Raw genomic sequence first — 27,835 nt, 5'->3', positions numbered from 1 at the left:
TGCTTCACTGCATCTCATATGTACACGCTGACATGCCCATGCCTAATAGTGCATGTACTTTGAAAACTAAACTATGTGAATGTACATAGAGGCATCTACATATATATACTGGAACCCATTTGCAAATCCACCAACCAACAAGCTTCCTGAAGAACTTTGCCTATATTTGTCACCGATTCCATGATCACTTCACATGGTATTTCACAAGATGTATCATGTTCATTATATTATCATTTCTTCCATCAACTTGATTCCTAAGAGAAAATGAGGGATAAGGAGACGAATTGGCAGCCAGTTCTCTCATATCAGCCAATCCAATGAAATAACATTGTTTCAATGTGACCAAACAGGATTTAGGCAGCCATGCTAAGAGCTAATTCATGGAAGATCTTGAACCACATGCATCATGATCTCAGAGGCCATTGGATCCCAGTGAGGCAGGAACCTGCCATGCCATCCATGGCCAGGTCAGTTCAGGCCATAGAGAGGCCTAGGAACTCAGTGTTCATGGATGACCAGATGAAGATCCTGGTGTTGCCTGCATTGTGAAGCATCAATGACTTGAAATCAGAGGCCTCACCCGCATTGTGAAGCATCAATTTCTCGAAATCAGATGCCATGATGATTTTGGGGTCCCTGCACAAGAGCCAATTCACGAAGAGCTTTCTTTCACCCTGGGGAGCCATTGGTCATGTGCCTTGGAGAGGGTTGTTATTACTACGAAGCCAGACTGAGTCTCCTGTGTACGTTAAATAAATCCTGAGAAAGAGTGGAAACCAAGGAATGTTTGCTGCTCTACAGGATGCAGGAGTTCCCAGCAAGATTTGTTTTGGATATGTCAAGAGAAGAGCAATGCTTAGAGATGGCATCTTGTTGGTTTTTCTTGAATAATCTACAACTTCCAATCTCAATTCCCACCACCAAGCCAAGTTTATTCACTGCTTGCTACAATCCCCACAAAGGAACATGATCCAGGGGGCTCTACACCCCCAAGATGGAAGCACCTGGAACTCAACTCATTACCTACATTAAAATAATAGCGAGCATAATGTAAGGGAAGCAAAAGGGGGGGGGGAGAGGCATACAAGATTGCAGTGCCTTAGCTTTTTCCAAACGCATCATTTAATTCCACAGGCAAGGCAGAACCTCAATAGAGCCAACACCCTCACAACACGTGCTTCTCAGAGCTCAAACTGTAAAGAGACCCATTAAGGTGCCAAATTAACTTGGAGGTCAATCACAACAGACAGAAGGCATCCAGGTGATGAGAACATCAATATGGATAAATGTGCAAAGAAATGAGAACAAGAAGAAAAGGAACAACTCGGATGATGTACGTAACTACAAAATGCTGCAGGAAAATAAAGGCACCAAGCATAGCAAGATAACTTCTAAGTGGACCAAGGACAAGGAGATTTTAATTTGAATTTCAAATTTGAAATAATCCTAATTTTGAATGGAGATTTTCTCCAATAAGAAAGTAAAAATAGAAAAGACTAAATCACTTTCTTTTATTTGCACTGCCAGTCACTTTTTTATTGGATGATGAGTGCACAGCATTATCAACCCCATCACCATTCTGACTGGATGATGATTGCTTATGTTCTTCAGCTACCGCAAACCCAGAGGAGTACTTTTTGATCCTTAGAGAGATGAGAATACTGGAAGCTATGCCAAGTAGAGGGAGAAGATACGAGTAGATCTGAGATTTTTTGGAGCTACTGGTGGAAGCTACAGCAGCACCGGCAAGGCTGCCGATAGATGTGTTCTGTAGAATCATTGGCAGGCAGCCAATAACTGTAGGAAGAAGAAAATCAATCAGAAAACCAACTTTTGTGGCCGCCAAAGCGTAGTTGATGACATAGGATGGCAAAGGTGAGAACCGAGCAAGAAGTACAAATTTCCAGCCATCCTGTTCAACTCCTCTAGCCAGGAGATGGAAGTATTTGCTTCTTTGCGCCCATTCCATTGCAGATTTTGAACTCCTAAAAACTGCTCTGTACATAACAAAGGCAAAAATTGATGGTCAGGATAAAAAGAGGCATAAATATGTGCCCATAAGTCAATCAGTGTTAATAAAAAAGAAAAAAAAGACAATAACCAACCTAACACAAGATGTAATTCAAGCAAAAGGAGCAATCGATTAATATGAATACATTTTAAATATATATTTATATAAGACAAACAATTTCGGGGGGCCTTGGAGGGTTACTCCCCAGCTGAATGAGCTTAAAATGCATAACCTGCAAGATGGATCTCTCTAGTCTACCAACCAAATAGCCTTCCAGGTTTCAGGGTAGACCAGTCTGTTGCTAAAAGTTGCCTTGGCCACAGATCTGGCACAAATTTAGAGGTTTGACTTCAGATTGATTGTGAGTGTTAATGTATTTGCTGCTCTTGTGATATTTTTATTGCTTCTTTCATCCATTTATGAATTCATACCAAAGTTAATTACAGTAGAGGCACAAAGCAGAAAGTTGGAATCAGAATTAAATAAAAAGACAAAAAATGGAAGATGAAAATGCAAGAAAATGTGAGCTTGGTTCCTCACATTATTCCTGAGGCAAGATCTGTTGGCCAGCGAAAAATAAAAAATTACTAATGTTGGTGCATATTATCCGACCTCATCATCGTCTGGACACGTGGCATCAGATTATTATCTGAGATAAATATTCTCTCAGGTTACATCGGCCCAAGACCAACCTGCCTCTTCAGTATTATTTGCTAATCAATTTAATCCAGAACTGCTTACAAGCTTGATGCTCACCTCGATTTGTTTCCTATCTCCGTCATCTTACTTCAGTTGTTGGCTGACTCGATTATTGACACCAAAGTCATAACACCCAATCCAGATAGTTACTGATGTCAGCTATTCCACATCAGTCTGTTACTGACATGCCACCGTATCTGTGGACGGTTATCTAACAGCTGTCATCCAGCTCAGCTGTAACTATCTTCCAGTTATATTCTAGCTCATTTACCACGTGGGCAGCTATCCCACGATCCCTGCATAGCTGGCCATTCTGTTATAACAATCTAACGGCCTAACAGATCTCTAATGGCCTAACGGATCTCTAACGATCTAACAAGCTTTCCTTAAGATCTAAGTAAGCTCCCTCTATATAAAGAGAAATAGGGTGCTCTCCGGGAGGTAAATCAAAATTCACAGAGACAAAATTCTGCTAATTTTTCTATTGAGGAATCAGAGTTCTTTTTACTTATTTCTACTCTCAAACTCTCATTTCTTACTTTCTAATTCTCTATTTCCACCAACTGTTCTCAAGGCTCCAGCTGACTTAAACATCAAAGGGTCCTAAACTGGAGGACATCCCATGGTTTTAGGACTTCTTTTGCAGATTTTGTTTGCAGTTCAGATCGACTCAACCCTCAACTCTTCAGCTCGGTTCATTACCGACCTCATCTCCATAGCCTTGTAGCAACAACTAAGTTTAACAAAGCCACAACTAAAGTCCAAGATTGGTTGCAAGGTAGAAGACAAGGTTCATGGAACAACTAGGTGATAGGGAAATGCTCTGCTTGCCAAGCAAGCATTCAATTAGTATTTACAAAAGTCATGGCTCTTAAGTAATATCTTCTGAGTTGTCAACAAAACATGAAAACCAGCATGCCACCTTACCATGAACAATATTTCAGTTGACCAGAGAGAAACTGAAGGTAGTGAGTAGTCATTTGCAGTATTCCTCTGGATTACTGTCTTTGGTAAGGATGGTAGAAGCATTATCAAAAAAGATCACAAAAAGCAATATAATGCTTGCCAAATTTGAAAACAAATATTGGGCAAGGTAATGATAGTTTAATATTGATCAACTTATGACAACAGGAGATAACAAAGCTCACAATCTATGAAGGTGGCATTTGGTGATCCAAGTGGAATTGCTACAGTGATCTTAGATCATTAGTTACCCTCATCCTAGGGTAATCTGATCCCGAATGATCTAAGATCATCGCATTTGGTACACTATATTTCATTGATTAAAGATTCCTATTATCCATGAGCAACATGTTTCGTATGCCATGGAAATCCAAGATCGTTAACCATATAAAATCAAAACTATCCTTCATATATTCTATATATTTGGCAACTATTAAATAGAATTCTTAAATAAATCATAGGAAAACATACATAAATACCTAGTAGCAAGTTCATGTAATTTATAATTTTGGACACTAGATAGACAAGTTATAATGTTGATAGTGAAATAATTAATCCTATAAAAATATATTTATTATTATTATTATAGAATTAATATTTTCATTTATACTTATATTATACTATTATTTTAACACTATTATTTACTTTGATTAAAAAACTTAGTCAAATTGAATTAATATATTAAATAATTTTATAATATAAATATAAATCATGAATACTATATATGTAATATCAATATAATATAATATATAATATTCATATAATATATTAATGGTATATTGATATACCAATTTTTCTTGTTGAATTGAGGTAATTTTGTCCCTAAATTTAAAATCTAAAATCACTATTCTACGGTGATCTGAGAAGCTGATCCTCAATGATAAGTTTCAGATCACTAGGTTAGATGATAATTTTAGGAGTAAGGGTGATTTGGAATCAGTACTATGTAGGATCATTAGGATGCAACCGAATATAGTAATCCTGTTATCCTCCACCCACATCATCCTTGATCTTGAGATTATCAACCCATACGAAATGCTTACTAAATGACATAGAACAATGATTCTTATATACCATATATCCCTTTATCACCATAGCATGATCAATGTTCTCATTCCTTGTCATGATTCATTGAACCGAACCAAACTACCCGATTCGGCATGTATCGAACCGGATCGATGTGAAATTGGGTCAATTCGGGAATGAGATTCTACACGAGGCTCAAACTGGTGTGAACCGGCCCAAACGGACGGTTCAATACGGTATGGGGCCAAACCGACCAATTCGGATATTTTAAGATGGAAATGAGAAAGAGAACTCTCCCGAGACTTCTCTTGTTCATCTCCTTCGCAAAAGAAAAAAAAAATCATCCTCCCTTCTTCACAGTAAAAAAAGAGCTACGGAATGAGAAGAAACCATTGATTAAGGATACACAAGCTTCTCCCCCACCTCCCTTGCTCCCCTACCTCTCTCCTTTTATTTATTTTTGGAACTTCAAAATTTATAGAAATAAGAAAAACAAGGAAAAATCATGCCAAAATTTTTGATTTTGGCATGATTTTATTATATATTTAGATCTAGGATGATCTATATAATGACAATAAAATCATTAATTTTTGTTAAGTATATAATTTTTAAATTAAAGATAAAAATTATTAAAAAAAATTAAAAATAACCATAAAATTAAAATATTGTTTAGAGGTTTGTAAGCTACTTTCAATGTAAATTTGATGTCTATTTATCAAAGTTTTGATGCATCATGTGCATAGTGTCCTAGGCTTAAATTTGAACGAAATTGAAAAATAAATAGCATTTCATGCATGCCTATTATCTTAGTAAAATATATATAGCATCTGTGGTAGGATTCTATATGAATCTGAGATCAAATTATTTTTTTATAATTTTTAAATATTATAATATTTTTTAATTTAAAAAATAATAAAAAATATAAAATTAATTCAGAAAAATATAAAAAATAGGACAACAAAAATTTTACTTTTTTTATATAATTACTAAATTGATTTGCTTGTTCAAACTTCATGAATGGATGCATCAAGAAAAAAGAACCTAAAGTATGATAAGACCACGAGCAAATGCTCTCAAGTAGGTACAATTGAAAATGCAACTGATGCAACACAGAATTTAAAAAAGGATAATTAAATTGAGGCAGCACTTGGCTAGTAGTTATCCCGATATAGTTATATGCTAAAAATGCCCACAAAAAGTCCATCAACTGATAAAGAAGCACTTCACTGTTTTCTAAGCAACGAAGGAAAAGATTTCAAAGAAGAAGGCAGAGGTAGACCACCAAGCCATAAAGCTATATTCCTATCACTTTAAGGAGTCATGATAACATTTGCTCCAAATGATGAGGCATAGATATAGGTTGCCATTCGAACGAGCTTGGATGACCAGTGACAGCTTGAGGAAGTGGCTAGGCATAGGGTTTAATTTAAACTATTAGCTTATAAATCGAGGTCGCTCCAATGAGCACTACAACAGAGTCACAGTTTAAGAGAACCTCTTCAATTAGAGAGTCTATCAGTAGAGGCGCGAGCCGTATTGTATCTATATTAAGGGCTTTTGACAATAAAAAAAATCTTTTAGAACACTAGGAGCCACTATCCAGGACTTGGATCCACACGCCTTCTTAAACAAAGATTCCAAGCAACAAAGGTTGACAGTATGCTAAAGAAAGCTAAGAAGGACATATGGTAAGCTATTGGATCTTGATTTCACTTCATCCACATCCTAGTGCATGCGACAGGCAGCACATATTATTGCTCTGTCGTTGCATCTATAGAAGCTGCCAACCGAATATAGGTCCTCTAGGACCAATGGATATCTATTGTGAGCTTCTTTACAATAACAAGAAAGAACTATATAAATGGATTGTCTTATATCAAAATAAGTGGCCAATGTATGGACTAATAGTAATGTGTGATAGTTGGACTAATCCTACCAAATGGAGCATAATCAACTTGCTGATATATTATGATGGAAAAATATTTTTTTAGAAGTTCATTGATACTTTTGGTCAAGTGCACGACGCTATATACATCCTCAGATTGATAGAGGAGGTGATTGATGAAATAAGAGAGTAAAATGACATGCAGATTATCATCAACAACGGACCACAATATAAGACCACAAGGGAGACCCTAATAGAGCAACGATCGCATATTTTTTGGATCCCGTGTGTTGCACATTATATTAATCTTATGTCGATGGATATTAAGAAGTTTAATGGGATGCAGAAGGTAGTGGACTCAGGATAGATTATTACTAGATTTATTTACAACCACATATGATCCTATGATTGATGCGAAGGTATACAAGGGAAGAGATATTAAGATCAAATGTTATATGGTTTGCTATGAATTATATAGCACTTGCTAGCCTTATTGACAAGAAAGTACACTTGCATTAAATATTTGTTAATCCCAAGTGACAAGAGAATAGATATGCCAGAGTAGATATTGAGGGGATCAATGTGGAGAACTTAGTGACGAGACCGACATTCTAGTAGTGAACCGAGAAGATAATAAAGGTCATCAAGTCATTATATGAGATACGTCGGATCATGGACAGCAAAAGATACCCCTAAATGGATTTCTTATATCACATAATAAAAAGGATAAAGGGACAAATCAGGGTGAATCTTCGAAACATGTCCACAAATATATCTAAATCATTGAGCGATAGTACGACTATTAGATGGATGGAGACTTGTATCTAGCATATAAGAAGTAAATCAAGAATGCTCTAAAAATTTGGCTGCATTTGTATTTGTACAATTTTACTTAACTAATTCTAAAATTTACCTGCAACTTACTATCTGAACTTCAAGTTCTAGTATTTCTTACCTGGAATAAACATGGATGAAGAGGTTCTGACTACCTTACAAAATGTGATATATAAAATGGAGTCCAATCCAGAATTCATAGCTATATGCCTAGAAGAAATAAGTTAGGTTAAGTGATTTTTATTAACTTATCTTATCTTCAATCAGTAATATATTATAACAAATATATTTTTTTACAAATAAATATATTTAGGAAGGGCAACAAAATTTTTAGAGACCACATGATCACAATCAAAAACAAGATAAATCTGGGTAGATTAGATACCAACAACAACAACTGTTTCTTGACATTATGTAGCTACTAATAAGTCAATATGATACAATCTTACTTTTAGTTTTGCTTAATATTTTTGTAACTGAATGGTGGATTCACTTTGGTATCATGGCAAGAAATCTAAAACAAGTTACCATCCGGATCCTCTCCTAAATAGTCTCCTTGAGTGGTTATGAGTGCAATTGATCGACCTTCCTCCTTATCCACAATAAATAAAAGAACCGTCTGATGCAGAAATACCTCAACGACCTTTATATGTACACTACAATCTAAGGTTCAAGTTCAAATACATTCAGGAGAAAGTTGAGCTGAGTACTCGGATCTGACTGTGGATGACTTTATTAATGATGACAAGATTCGATAATCAGATAGCTTGTGAGCCAATAGCAGGAGCCAGAGCTTGATGAGCCAAGATCGCCTATATGACTAGTCAATTTCATAGTTAGCAAGATTGGGATGGATGCTGAGCAATAAGCAAGCAGCAACATTCCACATAGGCTTCCAGTTGATCAATCACAACATTCATCCTTACAGCATAGGCAAGCAGCTGCTCGACACAAAGACAAAAGAAAAAAAAAGACAGTTGCAGTCCCAATGGAGAGGGTGGAGCAGTCAGTTCACTTAGATTCAAAGATCAAACAAAGTAGTAATGATAGTTCTTTTGATGATCATGGATCTAGCGATCAAGGAGGGAGCTAAGAATAGGAGAGCACTATTTATGAGATGCGACTGTAAGGTAGTCTTCAATTCACCAATGAGTCCCAGTTTATGCATGTCACACAAAATAGGAACCATGACGCATAAGTTAGTAGAGCCAATGAAAATACGATTGCATACAACCGACGGGCTTGTCTTAGTCGTTGCAGCTGCAGATGATCTTGCGCATAGAATAAGATCCATGGACATATTAGATTTATGCTCGTATTTTGGATTCTCTCATCCGCAACCACAAGCAACTTATGATCCATACGAACATGGGTATGGTACATTCGAGGCATCATTTTTCAGTGGCTACTGCCCTATATAGCTTGAAGTATCTTACGGATCAGATTTTGTTGCCGGTATATTCGGATGGGTCCTTCGACAGGTGTATTATAAGTCTGAGGATACCTTTCAAAGCTAGAGTTTCAATAAGAGATTTGAGATTAGTTACAATCCAGTATGCATACATTATCGGATGAGCATAGAGAACTACAATGCTGCTTGATTAGAGGAATAGTCTGATGTTCTTCCTGATTTTGTAAACGATTTGGATATTTATGAACGACATTGGCACTCGATAAAATTTTAAATCTCGATATACATTGATTATTTACTTTATATATTTTTTAATTGATTTGAGCATTTTAGAATTCAATAATACCTAGTCCTGATAAGACTATTCATGAGCTACTCTTTCAAACTTGTAATATTGTCCCCCTTTGATATAACATCATATCAGATTCAGATCCACATCACACATAATTAAGGATGTATTGGAGTGATATAAACATCAAATAACATCAACAAATATCAATTTGGACTTAAAATCATTCAAGAAATCCTAAAAATTGATTAGATATTTTAAAAATTAAAAAATAAAAAAAAATTGGTGTGCCGATCAAACAGACAAGCCCAGTCGTACCATATGTTAGTACGGTACCGAACCGACATAGTACTGAACTAGTCACCAACCAATATGGATCCTGATACTGGTTCGACAATCCTTATTCCTTATTTTTAACTAGAACATTTAAATAGGGAACATAGGATAGCAATCATGGTATCAGAAAGCATATGTCGAAATAAAAGATACAGTTCATCAATGATCACTATAATTACCCTCCAAACTAGCCTCATTGTTTAGAACTATGTCATAACAAGTACCAAACTCAAAATTCCTTCACAATTAGATTCTTGGATCTTCCACAAATCTGATTCAACTAAGACCAGAGAAATTTCAGGAAATAAACCAAGCGTAACTCTTCCATGCAAGATTTTTTCATTCCAAACTTTATAGTTTACGATAAAACCGTGAAACAAGATGTCAACTATGTGGCCTTGAGTTGCTTTCCAAAGTCAGACATGCATAGCTAAATGTAAGGTATTCTGCTACATACCTCGCATGTCTAGCCTGTTCTATATCCGAGGACCCACCATGTCCAGCCCCAACAATCACAGATCAATCATACCTATTACTTTGACATATAACATATTAACACTTCCATAAAAGAACTTCAGATTAATCAATTATCTTAATCATAAGCACAGAGGAAAAGGTAGGCATCTTTAACATTTTAAAGGTGAGTAATGAAGCTCAAAGATGTAGTAGAACCTTCAAGAAAGTTTTTCCTATCCACTGTATGCCACAACCTACTAGGAACTCCAAAGGTGTTGTGGGTAAATAACAAAGAGGTAGGTGGTTTCACTGCCTTAAAACCATGAAGATTTGAAAAAGCAATCTGGTAAGCGAACATAAATAATGAACCGATAAATGAGATTATGGATTCAACATGGTTATCCCTACACATTGCCGACTGTCAGCATAACAAATTTTCCATGATGAGGCTGACTTGAGCGATAGAACTGGTACCGCACCTGTATGTCCAGATAATACACTCACAAGACACCAAAGAAGCATTTCGAATGGATTTCCCACCTGTATATGTACTGTGATAATGGAGATATCTTCTGAACTGATCTTTTCATTCATAAAGTAAAAGTCCTTATCAGTTGTTGTTGTTGTTGTTGTAGGGATCAAAGAGGCAAAAGGAAACAAACAATGTAGATGTAGTCCATAGGGGACGAACCCCAAAGGGCCTTGTCGGTCATCATTATCTTATGAAACTCCATTTAGAAGGATAAGGAATGGGATTCGAGTACTAGAGAAAAGTAGGGATTGGATTTTGGAGGATTCGGACATTCACATTCCCTTCTAGAATCGGAATGGGAATTGGACTTCTCCGATTGGAATGGGAGTCGCTCATTCCCATTCCCACGGCCCCCAACCAAACATGCTCCTACAGTTCGATGGACCAATTACCCATGTGTAAATTATAAGTTCTCAATCGAGAATGCCTATCAAGCAAAAGATAAGAGGCAGTCCTTCAAATCATCGCCTTCCATCACAAATATTCCCTGGATTCTCCCATCCTAGCCCTTGACCATCACAATCCAATGCCTCTTTTTTTTTATTTTCCATTTTTTTATCCGATCAAAGAAGAAGGACGAAATATTAAATCGTTGAGGACTACTACATCACGATTCGTTTTCTATCTCGGTGAAGTAAGTAGATCACAGATCATTAGATTCCAAACAGAACACAAGGAAGACAAGAAGAGGGGGATGCTAGTGGTAACTGACCGTCCGATCCAGAAGGAGAGGGAGGCGCCGAGGACCTTGGCGGTGAAGACGCAGAGGACGGCGGGGAGGAAGCCGAAGAGGAGCGAGGCGCCGGCCTCGAAGAAGACGGCGTAGGGGAGGCAGAGGGCCAGGGTCATGGTGTGGGCCGTCACGTAGAGAGGGATCGCCCACATCCCTAGCCTCTCCGAGAGATCCCGGAAAGCAAGGAGCACCGCCTCGCCGTCCCATCCGTAACGCCGGCAAGCCCCCACCACAAGCGCCACCGCCCCCGCTACGGCCGCCGCCCTCGCGAATCTCTTCCCCATTTCTCTCCTCTCCTCGGCCGCTGCGCCGCCTTTCTTCGCGGTGGCCGGAGCGAGACCTCTTTCTGTTTTGTCGTCGTCGGCTCCGTCTTCTCCGCCCCTTTGTGGGAGCCCGTAAAACGTGATTCCGCCGATTGACTTTTCCTTGGGTTCGATTGGAGACCTGGACAACCATTTAATCTCAGCGAAATTTTTTTGGACACCCCGGGCGGGGCAGAAAATCCACGTGGAATGCAGCGGTTTATCCGGTTGATATGATGAAATTTTATATGTATTTAATATTTACAAAATAGTATTTTTTATTTAAAAATTTTATATAATAAAAATATTTTTATTTTTAAAAAATTATGATATTCTATATTCATATTGTGATATTTTATATTTAAAAAATTATAATTTTTATCCATAAGATATCATGGTATAATATAGGATGTTATAATTTTTTTCAAAAAATAAAAATATTTTTATCATTCAAAATTTAAAAAAATAAAATAATAAGTATTAAATGTATATTGAAAAGTGATTAGACAAAAATATTTATTTTATATTATGATAGCTTAGGTCATATTATGATATCATGGACTATATTATGTCACAGAATATTATAATTTATTTTAAAAAATAAAAATATTTTCATGATATAAATTTTTTTAAAAAAATAATCATTAAATATACGTTAAAAAATGATGATTATATGGATCAATCGAATAAGATATATCTTACGTCAAATTTTTTACACCGCCTATGATGTATAAAAAATTTCTCTTAATCTCGGATCCTGTGCGCCTCTCTAACAGTCACCACGTTATCCCACTTACGTTTAAACTAGATCAAAACAAGTGCAATACTTCATTCTATTATCCATCGAGCCCTCGGGATTTGGACTTGTCCAACAGACTTGATCAATCTAATAATTTTCGGAGTGGGTGCTTCTGAATTAGAAGACTTTTTTTTTCTAAAAATTATTCAAAATATGAAAAAAATAATTTTTTATTTTTCTTTCAAAAAAGACCTTACATGCAGGAAAAAAAATGATGGCAATAAATCTGTCCAAGGAGATGCTCGACTGCCATGAGAAGATTAAATAAATAGGATTGAAAACAAACCATGGATCAACAATTTGGTATTTGTGTCTTACTAAAAAAAAATTGGGTGTTTGTGTAGTGATCATTAAATTCCAGTTAAATGATACACAACCTAACTTAGCCCCAACCAATCCAACTGAGGCAGCAGCCTAGCCTTATAAGCTAATTTGTCTAAATGAAGTTCAAGGGAGGAGCAATTTGCTGAGAACCACACCTCCTTCACGCAATAGATCAAGGAAATTACAACAATATAACAAGTATTAGAAGCTAGAATCAATTAATGCAAATAGTCAAACCAGAAGTTTTTTATGGACTCTCTCTGTTCTATACCTCATCAACTTGAAGATCTTTTCTCTTCTAATTCCTGTGGATGTTTTTACCTTATAGTTGTATAATATATCTGTTTTATCCAAAAAAAAGAGCAAACAATACAGCAAAATAGAATTAAAGAGAAGAGTACACCACAAATTTTCTTTATTTGGTATAAAATGCACTACAATTTTCGTGTGAAAATCTTTCAAGGGAAAAATCAAAAAGCAATGCCTAGCCAAGACTTATCTAGTATGTCGAAATAATTGGACCCAAGTTTTCTCTACTCTCCACAAGAGACATGCAACATTAAATGAATAACAAACCTTTGAATATCAAGTTACACCTCACCGTAGGCATAAGTAACAAGAGGGTACAAAAATCTTCAATAATAATGATGGATGGCGAACCTTTGTAGAGAAAATATCTTTACAGCGTACAAAAATCAGCTAAATAGATAGATACAATACTCATAGAACCAGTGAAGATCTCTTCAATGACTTCCTTCCTCTATCCATCTTCTTTCTCTTGATTTCAACTAAAAGAGAACTTCAATCTCTCTCTCAAGTCTCTTCTCCTCTTGGGTTCTTTGAGAGATTTTAGAGATGAGAAAAATAGTGCAACATATGGTCTAAGTTCACCCCACTCATTTCCCAAGCCCATAATTATGGAAGCTAATCCATTTTTGCAGACCCAAAGTTTTGTATGAGTCATCCTCTATTTAAGATTAAGCTGGTTTGCGAACAACAATGAATAAATCAGCATTTCTATTTATAGGATAATCTTACTTACAAATTATTTAGAGCCTATAATGGTGATGTAATATAGCTCAAACTGTAATGTATTTGAGATGTAGGTGGTCCACTTGCAATGGCTTAGAGCTTTTTTTGTGGTGGTGGTGGTAGGGGTGGGGGTAGAGGCAAAGGGAGAATGGACGACAGTAACAAAGGAAAAGAGGCAAAGGTAGGATGTAGAGAGAGAAGGAGGTGGTGACAAGTGATGTAGCAAAGGAGAAAGAGCCAAGGGAGGTGAAGAGGATAGCAATAACAGAAAAGGAGGCTAATGCCAAAGAGGGAAGGGAGCGGTAATAAATAAAGACAACAATAGGAGGAGAGTAGGGTAAAAGGGGCAGAGAGGGCGATCAGAGGGATGGGGTGGAGGGAGATGAAGAAGTTGATAATGAGATGTTGGAATCGAAAAAAGCCAGAGTCAAGAGTGGATAGAGAGGTCGCGAATGAATAGAGAGAGAGATCAAAATGCAAGAAGGGTTTCAAACACCCATACTAGAGATAGAAATCATGTGACAAATATTTTAATAGTATTTTGGAAAAAATTTGAGGAGGCTATAGCTTATCCTACACTTCAATATTTTGGCCTCAAGCTATATAGCCTAGTTGCATTTCAACCGCATTTCAACCAACATGCAAATGATGCATGCCAAATAGGTAAGCTAAACTACTCCTGTAGGTGGACTTCTACTTGGGTTGAAGTGGAGATGTCTAAACAGTCTCTTAAGGTGAATTATATCTTAATTATACAAGTATTGCTTATCTAAAAAATATTTAGAATTTAGGATAACTTACAGGAACATCTCCTCAATTTGGCCTAATTTCACTTATATCCCCTCGATTTAAAAATATCAAACTAGTCTTCAAATTTTTGAGATATTTCAATGTAATTCTACCATTCACTTACAAATAAATCATGTTAATTTTTTGTTCCAATAGACAAAAATATTCTTTGCTCGTATTGGATGGATCACGAGCAACGAAGGGATGGAGTAAAGGGAGTTGCTATGAAGGGGGAGGATGGGATCGTGGAGGTCAGCATGGAAGGGGAGGACAGCATCAAAGGGCTTATAGGCGGGATTAGAGGAGGAAAAGGAGGAAGAAAAGGGGCTAGAAGGAAGGAGAGAGAGCACTCATGGGTGGGCTTAGAAGAGAAAGAAGATGATGAGGAGAAATAGATAAGGAGGGAGGAGAGGAGAGAGAAAGAGAGGCTACCGGCAAGGAAGGACGGAAGTGGAGGGGACTACCATGGAGGTGGAGGGGTTATGAGCTGGCTTAAAGGAAGAAGCAGAGAAGTGGATGAAGAGAAAGAAGAAGAGGAAAGAGGGGTCATGGGTGAGCTTGGAAGAGGAGGACGACAGAAAAATATGAATGAGGATGAAGAGGAGAAGGAGAGGTTTCCATGAGAAAGGGGCGGAGGTGGTGGGAGCCACCATGGAGAGGGATATAAGTGGGCTTGGAGGATAAGAAAAAATGAGAGAGAAGGGGAGGAGGGGGAAGGAGGGTTCACTGGCGAGGTAAGTGAAAGTAGAGGAGCCATTATGGAGGAAAAGGGTTCACAAGCAAACTTGAAGGAGGAGAAGGAGAAGTAGATGAAGAAATAGAGGAGAAAGAATGAAGGATCGTGAGTGAGCTTGGAGGAGGAGAAGGAGGACAAGAGAAAAAAGAGGATGATGAGGAAGGAGGGAGGAGAAGAAGAGGTCGCTGGTGAGGAAGAGGCAAAGGTGGTGGGAGCCACCGTGGAGAGGAATATGGGTGAGCTTGAAAAAAAAAAAGAAGAGAGGAAGAAGGGGAGGAGGGATAAGAGGGTTCACTGGCGAGGTGGACGGAGGTGGAGGGAGCCACCATAGAGGGAGAAAGCTCATAAGCAGGCTTAGAAAAGGAGAATGAGAAAAAATATATGAGGAGAAAGGAGAGGAGGGGAAATAAGAGATTATCGACGAGGAATGGATGATGGTAGAGGGAGCCGATGTTGAGGAAAAAGGCTTATGGGCAGATTTGAAGGAGGATGATGAGGAGGAGAAGGAGACTAAACTCATACTTTTTTACTGAAATCGATGAACTCCTTGCTGCATCGATGCTCGAGGAAATATTCTTATTATTCCCGATTGGGGCAAATCGATGAACTCATACTTTTTTACTGAAATAGTTTAGCTTCTGACGCTTCCGATCTTTCTTCTATGGGAGATGACCAATTGGGGAAATGGAATTAGTTTTCAACAATATTTGTTCCCAATTTGAGCATTGGACGGCAACAGCCGGTAAGACATTGCCATCAAGTTGGTCTCTCCCAGAATTTTCTCGGGCGGTGATTGGGGAAGCCTTTCTATAGAGTCTTAAATAGACTTTTAATATACTATCCTTTGGTCTCCTAAATCCCTTTTGCCGCCTCAAGTAAAGTATCATAAGTAGTAGATGCTCCTGAAAGAGGTATGTCATAATCATAAGTAGTTACTTCTTCAATTTATACTGTAATCGAGTTCAAGTAGTTGATAGCGCCAGTCTAAGTAACTGTAGTTAAAGAGGAGGATGGAGAAGAAGAGAGAGAATCGTCGGCACTAGAGATAGAGAAGGAGACAAATTGAAGAGGAAGAAGGAAGGAGATGGAAATAAAATAGTTTGATTATTTTATAAAATAATAATACTATTTTGTTAACAAAGATAAATGGTAAGACCATATTGAAACATCTCAAAAATTTGAAGACTTAGTTTGATACGTTTTAAAGTCGAGGGGATATAAGTGAAATTGAACTAAATTGAAAGAATATTCCAGTAATTTATCCTAGGATTTATGAGTCAAGTATTTCTTTGACGAGTACTGCACTAGCAAATAGTTAGTCAATTAGCGTATCCATGTAAAACCGCCTACAAAAGCATCCATTTCGTTAAACTAAGCCATTCACATATAGAGAAATTCTTTGTACACCACATGCGGTGTAAAAAAAATACACCATCCTATCTGATTGAGCCACATAACCATCGCTTCCAAGGGCATTTAATATCCACAGATCCACTTTTTCATTTGAAATTTTGAATGACGAAAATGCCTCTCTTCTTCTGAAAAAATTATGTCATCCTATGGTGATATTATGACATCCTGTGTTGAAATTATGACTTCCTATACAAAATATCATAATTTTTTCATGAAACGTCAAAATTTTGATAGGTATTTTTGTTATTCAAAAATTTAATAAATTTTTTAATGACAAAAATGATCTCTCTTTATGATATCCTATAAAAAATTATGATATTCTGTGTAGAAATCATAATTTCAATACAGGATGTCATAATATCGCTATAGGATGTCATAATTTTTTCAAAAAGAGAGGGCTATTTTCGTCATTCAAAATTTTAAATGAAAAAGTGAGACTATAGCCATTAAATATGTATTAGAAAGTAGTGACTACGTAGCTCAATCAGATGAAGTGGTGTATTTTTTCCACATCGCATGCGATATACAAAAAATTTCTCTTCACATATACTAACACTTTTGATAGGATGGCCCACAAAAGGTTCAGAGGCTCAAAGATGAGTAAATCCAATTTTCATTAATAGATTGATGCCTAGATAAAGCGAATGACGTGTAGAATTATCCAAATACACTTAGCCCAACCGGAACACAGCGGTCAAATTAATTAGCTTGCACCATATACGCTTTGACCATTCCGGCTGGGTTCCATGTTCAAGTTAAATACCTTTTTTCAGAAATTCTTATGGCTTCGCCATCTTTTTCCTCCAAATTGTGGATGTGTGATTGAGAGTTGTGCTGATGGCACTTCTTGAACAACCTCCTCGAGGAGAAATGTAGTAGAAGACTGGTCAACAAAGACCATGCAGAAGCGAGTGATGGAATGATGGTTATCCTTCCGCATGAGTTTATCTATTCCATGTTGCAACACGTCTTTTGATTCCAATGCTCGTTGTATCCATCAACCTCTGACAGTGTTACCCATGGCGTACCAACGAGATGTATGAACAGTGCAATACAAGTCTACAGTCTCATATGTGAAGTTTCTAAGCAAGTCGAAAAGACGACAGCTATGTTTGGCACACCTCACGATTACCTGAAAAAGGTGATAGCAGCAACAAGTTCGAGTTCCATTTTCAACACAGATGTGATAGGTCCAAATACAAGTTCATCTTTATCATGCTCCTTTTTCTAAATGACTGTATTGAAAATCTTCACCATGACACTTTGAGAACACTAAAGTAACTAAGTCATCGGTCCTTTTGAGAACACTAAATCTCCACATTTTTATGCTTGGTGTTTATCTCGCAATCTATTACGCAAATTGTCCTTATTTAGTGGGAGAAACGAAGTTGATGCAATTGATCAAATCCTAAGAATCAAGCTAATGATGCTGCCCTGAGTGGCTATTTAGGTAGATGCTGAAGGATATCACTAGCATAAATCCATATACAAGAAGGTAAAATCAATTTAAGGATTCATATCAGAGTCTAGGTTTAAAAGAAATTAAAAAAAAAAAAAATCTGCCACCTTAATTACTTGAGTATACTGTGCAGTGCGACCGCGGTTTAGGCTAGACAATAACAATCACCCGAGGCAATTTATTTGGTACAACGTATGTATAAATAACCGAAGCCATGTTGCAGAATTCTCGCAGCCGTTGTTAAAATATTCTCTATTTAGCAGTTGAAACAGATGTGCCCATGTAAGCAAAGGAATCTCTAAATTTGGAGCAGCTCAACTTGACCATTATGTCTCTTAACCTTACCTTACAGAAGTATTCGGCCAAGATTTCACCAAGCATGCACACATGGTGCTCCAGGGCATATTATATCCAGATGTAGACTTCAGAAAGCTTAATTGCTAGTTAAAACATCACAATTTAATATTGTATGGCAAAAAAAATGCCAAAGAAACCAACAGGAACTACTTATGGATATTTGTCACAACTACTCTAGATGTCATTAGATCTGGCAAAAGGGTTATTATAGATAAAGGTGGAAACAGTGCTTGTCAATGACCATAATTCAGGAATCTACTCCAGGATTTCGCAAAAATTAAATTACAAGACAAAATCTTAGACACAGACAGGAACCCATGTTTCAAAATGTTCATACAAAATACCAAGGCCAAGATGATGGTTGCAAATGCATAAATTGGGGATGCAGTCTCCTGGAGGGATGAAGTAGAACACACAAATGACATAGCATGGAAAGGAATTGATGCAGAGAATTATAGTGACAGCTTATAAATTGGATTCTCTAGGAGAATAGATGGAACACTTAATAGCTTTCCTTTTTCCCTTTCAAGAAGGAACTTAAGAAGCTTAACATTAGATGAAAGTAATATTTAGGTGTTGATTTTTAAATTTAGGTTTGGGCCGCCCATGTGGGCAAAACCCGACCTGGCTCAAGAATGTGATTTTCGGAAGTTGCTTTGGTATTTTTTTTCATAACTGCAACATGTGAAAACTGCCTTGAGATGGTAGAGAAATATAGTTTTGATAGCTCTCTTTCACTCCCTAAAAAAAGCATTGAAAAAACTCTCTCAAAATAAAACACTCATCTTGGAGGCATTTGGGTTGTGAAAATCAAGTGCATTCCATCTTATGATGTACTTCTAACCCAAGAGTTGGGGTTTGATCGTGATCCAGCTTGTGAGAAGAAAATTCAGTTCAGTTTCAGTGCAAAGTAATCCGAAACTTATAGATTTTTATATTTACGTTTCAACATTAGTATCAGAGCTTTCTGATTGAATCCCTTTACAGTGTTATGTTATATGACATGTTTAAAACTTATTTATAGCCTAAAATTACAAAGTTACATGAGTTATTTGTTTAAAATCGAAATTGGACCCTCTAATGGCATGTACCCATAGACTGAATATCTAGGGCTAGTTTTAACATGTATGATAGTCCTAATTATGTAGAACATGCATGCAAAATGTGGGGTTAATTGGATGAGTGTGTGAGAAGTTATGGTCTCTGAAAGTTTAACGTGAAAATGGCTAGGCCAATGACTTTTAGATCAATTTTCTCTCTCTATAATGATACTTAGTCTTTAAAATTATTGTCATTCAATAGTATGATCTGAGAGCTTTCCAATAGTATATGGCACGTATTATTTGGATTCTTAGTGTGAGAGATACAAGCTTTCAAAATTGGCTCGAGAAAAAATGAAATCTAAAAATTCTGCCTTATAGACTCATATCTCTCACACCAGGAATCCAGAGTGCCATATACTGTTGGAAAGCTCTCAGATCATACTATTGAATAATACTAATTTTAAGGAATAAAAATGATTATGGAGAGAGAAAATTGATCCGAAAGTCGTTGCCCCAACAATCTTTACCTTAAAACTTTCAGAGACCATAACTTCTCACACACTCGACCAAGTAACCCTAAATTTTGCATGCATGTTCTACATCATTAGGACTATCATATATGTTAAAACCAGCTCTACTTATTTAGTCCATGAGTACATGCTATTAGAGGGTCCAATTTCAGTTTTAAGCAAATAACTCATGTAACTTGTAAGACTATAAACAAGTTTTAAACATGTCATATAACATCAAGGAGTACAGGGATTTGATCATAAAGCTTTGATATCAAGAGACTTATTCCAATCACATGTCATATCTCTTGGATGGCATAGAATTTAAGACTGTATGTTAAGGACTTGTGAGACAATGATCTTTATATATTAATGAAGTGTTTTTATTTACTTTTATGAATTATCAAATGAATTCAGATACACAATGAACTAACACTAGCATATATATAAATGTGTATCATAATTAAAGGTATATCACCAAGCATGTATCGACTCTTCCACATGAGAAAGAGCCCTAGACATTATGGATGATGGGCTAAGATGAGACACTTGTGCACTAATTAAAATCAAAAATATGTAATTGAGAGAGTATGCAAGTATACATACAATAAATGTGTCATCATGATAACTATCAAGATGAGATCCTAAAGTTTAAGAAATCATTACTTCAACCGAACATGATATCCCACAATTATATAAGCCTAGAAGGTGTATAATGCCAGATATGAGTTCTCTAAGAGATATATTGATGGATGTGAAGAAAATATTTGGATTGAGTTTTGTACGGTATCGATATAAGACTTGACATACGCTCCTTAAAGGAGAAAGTCTACTATAGCATGTGTTTCATACCACGTATGCATATGTGACATATGAGGAAAGTGAGAATCATTGAAGATTGAATTCAACAAATCACTACTTTCTCAATGTGTGAATTTCTCAACGCTTAATCATTAATAAAACCTCAGTGGTGCCCTTAGAGACTTTTGACTATATTCAGATGTGATAAATTAATGTTTGCTACTTTAGCATGCTTTCGATGGTGATAAAATAATATAGCCTTATGGAGTATGTCTAAGAAAGTGATTAGTTTGAATTCAATAGATACAAGTACAGAAGGAAGATAATCTTGTATTATATTAAATATGTGCATTCACCGGTCAATCAGTTATGTCATTTCATTAGAAATTAGAAATAATTGTGAACACATTTTTTATTGAGAGAGAGATCAAGTATAACTTTTGAGGTATTTAAGTATGCTTAATTCTTAACATAACCAAATATGTCTAGGGCATAGCAAAATATGGAATTATTTGATGTTCTTCTATATTTCTGGTTTGCAATCGCCATGTATCTCTAACAAGAACATGGTTAGGTTCGCAGATGTACTCGTAGGTCACATGACTCATTTGTCTGTATGAAATTATCAAGAAAAGATTAACGTTTTGTCCATCATGTGTGAGTGAGAGATGTTGGTTTTTAAATATGGGTTTGGATCACTTATATGGACAAAACCTGATCCGCCTCAAGATTGAAATTTTTGGGAGTTACTTTGGTAACTTCCCATAATTGCAACATGCTGAAAACTACCTTAAGATGGCAAAACAATATAGTTTTGATGGCTATCTCTCACTCTCTAACAAAAGCATTGAAAAACTCCCTCAAAACAAAACACTCATCTTGGAAGCATTTAGGTTGTGGAAATCAAGTGCATTCCATCTTGTGATTGTAGTTCTTACCCATAAGTTATAGTTTGATCATGATCCAGCTTGTGAGAAGAAAATTCAGTTCAATTTCAATGCAAGATAATTCGAAACTCGTAGATTCTTATGTTCAGTTCGGTTTCGATGCAAGGTAATCCAAATCTACAAGTTTTGGATTATCTTGCATTGAAACCGAACTGAATTTTCTTCCGACAAGCCAGATCGCAATCAAACCACCACTCGTAGATCCGAAGTACAATCACAAGATGAAATGTACTTGATTTCCACAACCCTAATGCCTCCAAGATGAATGTTTTGTTTTGAGAGTCTTTTCAATACTTTTGTTAGAGAGTGAGAGAGAGCCATCAAAACTATATTTCTCTGTCATCTCAAGACAGTTTTCAGCATGTTGCAATTATGAAAAATTATCAAAGTAACTTTTAAAAACTGCATTTAAAAACCAACATCTCTCACTCACACATGATGGATAAAATATTAACCTCATCTTAGTAATTTCATACAAACAAATACAAACAAATAAGTCGAATGATCCACAAGTACATTTGCGAATCTAACCATGTTCCTATTAGAGATACATGGCGATTGTAAATCAGAAATTAAAAATAACATCAAATAATTCCATATCTTACTGTGCCCTAGACATATTTAGTTACATCAAGAATCAAGCATACTTACATCCCTCAAAGTTATACTTGATCTCTTTTCTATCTCAAAAAAAATATATGTTTACACTTATGTCTAATTTATAATGAAATGACATAATTAGTCGATCGATGAATGCACATATATAATTCATCCAAAATTGTCTTTCTTCTATATTCATATTCATTATATTCGAACTAATCATTTTCCTAGATGTGCTCCATAAAGCTACATCATTTAATCACCATTGAAAGCATGTTAAAGTAGCAAACATTAGCTCATCGTATCAAAATATAGTCAAAAATCTCTAAGGGCATGAGGCTTTTTTGATCGCTCTCTCTCACTCTCTAACAAAAGCATTCAAAAAACTCTCTCAAAACAAAACGCTCATCTTGGAGACATTTAGGCTGTGGAAATCAAGTGCATTTCATCTTGTGATTGAACTTCTGACTCAAGAGCTGTGGTTTGATCGTGATCTAACTTGTGGGAAGAAAATTCATTCGATTTTGGTGCAAGATAAATTGAAACTTATAGGCCCTTATATTTATATTTCAACATTAAGAGTAGGTTTTTCTGTGACTTCAGGACTTCCTGCAACCAGTAGACAAGGTCAATAAAGAAGAAAGAGACATGTCAAGGTGATAATCAAGTCATTTCAGTTACCATGTGCTATCAAAATACTGGACTAAAAAGAAGTTAAAAAAGGGGTGTTATCCAAGTATCTATCTACTAAGATTCTGTCAAGAGCTATAAAATTGATCCATGTCATGCCAACTCAATGCATAGGAAAATTTTGGTTAAATATTGGGATATTCATCATGATACATACTTATATTTTTTAAAAACAGAAAACGTAGCTTTGAAGGAGACCTCATTCTTCTCCTTGTGGCCAATTGAAACATAGGTGACTAAAAATTTAGCTTACTAAAAGTCAATAGATATGTTGCTTAGCTACTACAACTTTATTACAATGTCTTTTGGTACTCAAGATGATTAAGATTAATGGTAAACAGGACAACTTAAGTAAAAGAAAGGACTGTCAGATTTTGTTCATCTTGAATGTGATCTCTAAATGTGGGAAAATATGATATTATACCATAGTTCTTGCAAATAATACTTTAATCCCTTTTTCGATTTTATGATAAAATAATTAAAATTTTTAAATGAGAACTTCATATCTTGAAAAACATGGGTTGTATCCACGATAAAAAGGCGAATTATCAGCCATCTCTAACAAATCAAAAGAAAAGAAGTCTGCCAAAGAAAAGAAGCATACTTTAGCAATTCTCTCCTTTTAATCCCTGGAATTGCCAAATGCCCTAATTGACTCTGGTATCTAACCAAAAAAATGAAAAAAAAAAAATCTAACTACAAAGCTTCAAGTGATGTACGTCTCATCATTCAAATTCAAAGGAACAAAAGGAAAAAGAAACCCAATCATTACTCTTGGTTACTACGGTGCTTCTTTATACTGTTATATTATAAAGGACATTTAAGTATTCCAAATTATTAATTTTATATTTTTTTAAAACAAATATATATTATTATTATTATTATTTTTTTTTTTTTTTTGTTTTTTCGTTCTTCTTCTTCTCTTGCCCTTGGCCTCCACCACACACCTGCCCCATGCCCCCCACCCCCACCTCCCAACCTGCACATGGTACCCACCCCCTCATGCCATGGGGCTTATGCGCGCCCCCACCCCACCACACCCCCGCCCCGGCATTGGTGGGTTATGCCTGCAACCCCGCCCCCCACCCCCCAACCTCGCCCTACACCTACGGTTCCCACTCCCCTCGCCCATTTGGCCCCACTCTCCGATGCATGAGGCTTCTACACCACCTCCGACTTCCCTCTACGACACCCAAGGCTTCTGCGCCCCCCACCCCCTGGGGCACCCATGTTCCTCCACCCTCGGGCTCCATCCCCGCCCCATGCATGCCCGCGGTTCCCACCGCCATCCCCTCTCCGGCACCAATGTGTTGTGCGTCGCCCCCTCGCCCCACCCCCCATCACCGCCATGGGTTCTGTGCCCCCCTCCACCGGCTCGCCCCCCCACACCCCCACGTTCCCACTCCCCTCCCCCCCCCCTCCGACCCCCCTCTTCGGCGTCTGGGGCTTCTGCGCCACCCCTAGCCATCCTCTCCGACACCCAAGGCTTCTGTGGCCCCCCACCCCTCGGGGCACCCACAATCCTCGCCCTTGGCCCCCACCTCGGCTCCACGCGTGCCCGCGGTTCCCACCGCCAGCCCCTGGGCCTCCATCTTCGATGCACACGATTTCTCCACCTGCGATACCAGCAGCTCCTATAGCCCCGTGCCGCCCTCGGTTCTCCCCTGGCCTGTTGCTTCTCCGCCCCACCCACAGCTCCGCCTTCATAGCCCATGATGAAGGTTTTTGGAGGAAAAAAAATTAACCGTGGAATGAAATAGCTTTAAAACTTTGAAGTGTTTACCGCACCAGCCATGCATATGGTACTTTAATCGGTTAGAATCCGCATAGTCCATACTCAATCCAACGATTAGAAAGGATAAATAAAAAAAGACTAAAATATTCTGGGAGCACCGTAGCAAAATCCCCTTGGAATCTAATTACCATGCAGAAGCCGTATTAAGGGGGAAGAATAGGAATGTGCCCAATCTTATCACTCTGAAAAAGCAACATGTAGATGCTCTCTTTAAGAAAAAAAAATGCTCGTCCCATTCTACTTTTGCGTGCATGTAGTCCTTAAAATAACTGGATTCTTGTCCTCAGGTTGTGCTTACGCAATAACAACTGAAACCTGGACCACCAATAAACTACCGATACATTATGAAGAGGATCCATAAACAGCAACATGATAAAGACTAGCTAATACTCAGAATATTCTCGTCAACTTGAGGGAACAATAAAAAGGCAAATAATAAAAACTCTAACCCTCCTAAAAAATTTAGAAGCCAATATGTATAGTTTTGCTTCTTTTGTCTTTCTCTTTATCCTTTCTGCATTACCAACTGGTTTGCTATTGAAACTGCATAAGAAAAATCAAAAAGCTCTTTTGAATTTGTTTTGATGCCATTTCTAGAGAAAGCTTGGAAATCCAATATCAAGTCCCTGCATCTATTACATTGTCAACTCAAGAGAGGAAAGAAAACTAAAATCAAGGCTTTTACACTATTAAAGATCAGCCATTTAAGATTTACTGAATTAGATGAACAAGGCAGATTTACTTATATAAAATTTGGACACCCATTACAGGGTCATGCTTGAATAATAAGGGAGCATATCTACCATTGGCCACTCACAATGTTTGCAATTTATCTAATGCACAAATTGCCATTGTTAAACTGCATAGTATAACGAGCATCCTCAAGCAAGGATGTAAAGACTCAACCATATTTCATAAATTGTATCAACTATTCAACCATGTTGTTCATATTTTCAAAAGTTCATGCCTTTTTTGACAAACGAAACTGATATTATCTCTGTTGTACTTGCCAATAGTTCCATAATATGGAACATGACAAGGCTTTTCTGAAAGTTAAAGGTCCTAAATTCTTATTTTATGAACTAAATTTTTTTTATAATTTTTTTAATTGATTTCCAAATCCAAACCGTACAAGCCTTATAGTCCATCAATGCAAATCTCCAAGTTCACTATGTGCACGTAGAAAATTAAACAATGCCTTGAAACAGCTTTTCCTAGCTGCAACTCATGAGAAATTAGCATAATCTGGACTGGAAATAATGCGACATCCTACAATGAACACCAGAAACTGCTACATGACAATCTGATGACAAGTGTTTTTCTAGCTCATAAATCAGGTTGCCAAAAGTTACGGGGTAAGTGTTCTGGTTTGAGTTTTTGCTGGATTTAAGATTTCTCAAATTATTTTATTATATCATTTTAAAACAAATCAAAACTCCTAACATCTAACTCAATGCATAACAGGGGAGAAACAAAGTGTCAATCTTGCTCACAGAAATTAAAGGAAAGGCAACATCCACCTCAAAACACAAGCATAAATTTCTAATAGCACCAGATAAAAGTAAAAGATTCCTCAAATTAAAAGCAAAGAGTTTATAACGCAAAGTTAACCTCAATTTTCGAGATCTCAATGAGCTAGCTCACCAGTATATGAAAGAGAAATCAATGATTCTAAGTGATGGAAATAAGCTAAAGAAAATATCAAATGGCATGCTGTTACCACACCCTCAGCTCCCATCCTCGAAGTTCAATTGCGCCTTCTTGGGTTTGGCCAAGCACTCATCCGGATCGGTGAGGATCTCCGAGATGAACTTGATGAGCGAGCAGAGCCCCCCCAAGAAATTGTGGTCGATGACACCATTCCCCTCCATCACATGAGCGAAATCCACAAGCCTAACCCTAATCCCGCCGCCGGCCCTCCCGGCCTCCACCACCTTCGTTTCGTACATCATCAAAACCGACGCCGAGTAGAAGTGGAACAGCGTCTGGTCCTCGAACCACGCCTTGAGCTCCAGCAGCTGCGCCAGAATCCCATTAGACCCTCCGTACACCATGGAGGCGAAGGCGCAGTCCGGCGGGTCCGAATCCGAGGCCGGATTCGAGGACCCGAACTGCCGGAGGGTTCGCCGGACGTCCTTGGCGGTGAACCGCCGGATGGCGTCGCGATCGGGCTGCCAGAGGCCGGCGTCGCCGCCCTGGTGGATCCGGACGCCGGAGACGCGGAAGCCGAGGGCAAGGCTGGTGCTGTCGCGGTCCTTCTTAAGGCACTTGTGGAAGTAATCATCGGGCGCGGAGGGGTACCAGGTGCGAGCGCCGATCTTGAGGTCGATGACGGAGGGACAGCGGAGCCCCGCGGCGAGGTCGTCGAGGACGAGGTGTGGGTGGGGACCGGAGCCGTCGGAGGCGGGGAGAAGCTGGGTGCCGTGGAAGCCCGGGAAGAAGGCGCGGACATGGGGAGGGACGCGGGGGTCGGAGGAGAAGGAGGAGTAGAAGGCCACCTCGTGGGCCCCGCGGTCGTCACCCTGAAGGGGCTTGTAGAAGAGTCCAGCGCCGTCGACGAGGGGTCCCACCTGGCCCTCCGCGGCCCGGTGGCCGGCCACCTGGTGCTCCGGGGGCCTTAGCATCGGGGGTGGCGGCGCGCTGCGGAGGAGATGGATGGTCCCGTCTCGGCGGGGGTGACGGCGCTTTCTTTCGGTGAATGCAACTGTGTAAGAAGCGTGCGTACGACGCGAGCAGGTAAATGAGACAAAAGGACTCCGGTTGAGACCGTTAGAGCCTCTTCGATGGTTAAAATCCCAGACCGGATGAGTCCAGCCAGGTGAGGCAACCGGGCAAGGGATGAACACGCCAGTTGATCACCTAGCTGGCTAGCTCATAGCAGACGACCGTCTGCGATCCAACAATCCAAAGCCTGAGCTAAGTTGTTGGTCGGTGTCCGTTTTCCCTTAAACCCTTTTGGTGCGTTGGGTGTAGGAAAAATCCCTGTGAGGTTACATTGCAGAGCAACTGAATACCGTGGCTCATCTTAACAACTAACAAGGCTTCCTGCAAGATAGAAATTTGA

At 38.1% G+C, this 27,835-nt stretch overlaps 2 protein-coding genes across 3 annotated transcripts; both read right to left on the bottom strand.

Annotated features, from left to right (window-relative positions):
- Nucleotides 1-1,262: 1,262 nt before the first annotated feature.
- On the bottom strand, nt 1,263-11,618 carry LOC105060352 (Golgi apparatus membrane protein tvp38). Its single transcript, XM_010944020.4, has 2 exons — nt 11,155-11,618; nt 1,263-1,997 (listed from the first exon to the last, which is right to left on the bottom strand). Exons 1-2 carry the CDS (start codon nt 11,457-11,459, stop codon nt 1,502-1,504), a joined length of 801 nt encoding a protein of 266 aa, XP_010942322.1. The 5' UTR covers nt 11,460-11,618; the 3' UTR covers nt 1,263-1,501.
- A 6,069-nt stretch (nt 11,619-17,687) lies between these two features.
- LOC105060354 (inositol polyphosphate multikinase IPK2) lies at nt 17,688-27,733 on the bottom strand. 2 transcript variants are annotated; one of them, XM_073242350.1, is made up of 2 exons: nt 26,497-27,733; nt 17,688-17,702 (listed from the first exon to the last, which is right to left on the bottom strand). In XM_073242350.1, exon 1 carries the CDS (start codon nt 27,393-27,395, stop codon nt 26,499-26,501), a length of 897 nt encoding a protein of 298 aa, XP_073098451.1. In that variant the 5' UTR covers nt 27,396-27,733; the 3' UTR covers nt 17,688-17,702; nt 26,497-26,498. The 2 variants fall into 2 exon arrangements, with proteins under 2 accessions (XP_073098451.1, XP_010942325.1); XM_010944023.4 differs by lacking the exon at nt 17,688-17,702 and adding an exon at nt 24,965-25,086.
- Nucleotides 27,734-27,835: the final 102 nt, after the last annotated feature.

The sequence above is a fragment of the Elaeis guineensis genome, chromosome 1 (assembly GCF_000442705.2).
Source record: "Elaeis guineensis isolate ETL-2024a chromosome 1, EG11, whole genome shotgun sequence".
NCBI lineage: Eukaryota > Viridiplantae > Streptophyta > Magnoliopsida > Arecales > Arecaceae > Elaeis > Elaeis guineensis.
The sequence above is the reverse complement of the archived record's forward strand: the minus strand, read 5'-3'. Positions and strand labels throughout refer to the sequence as shown.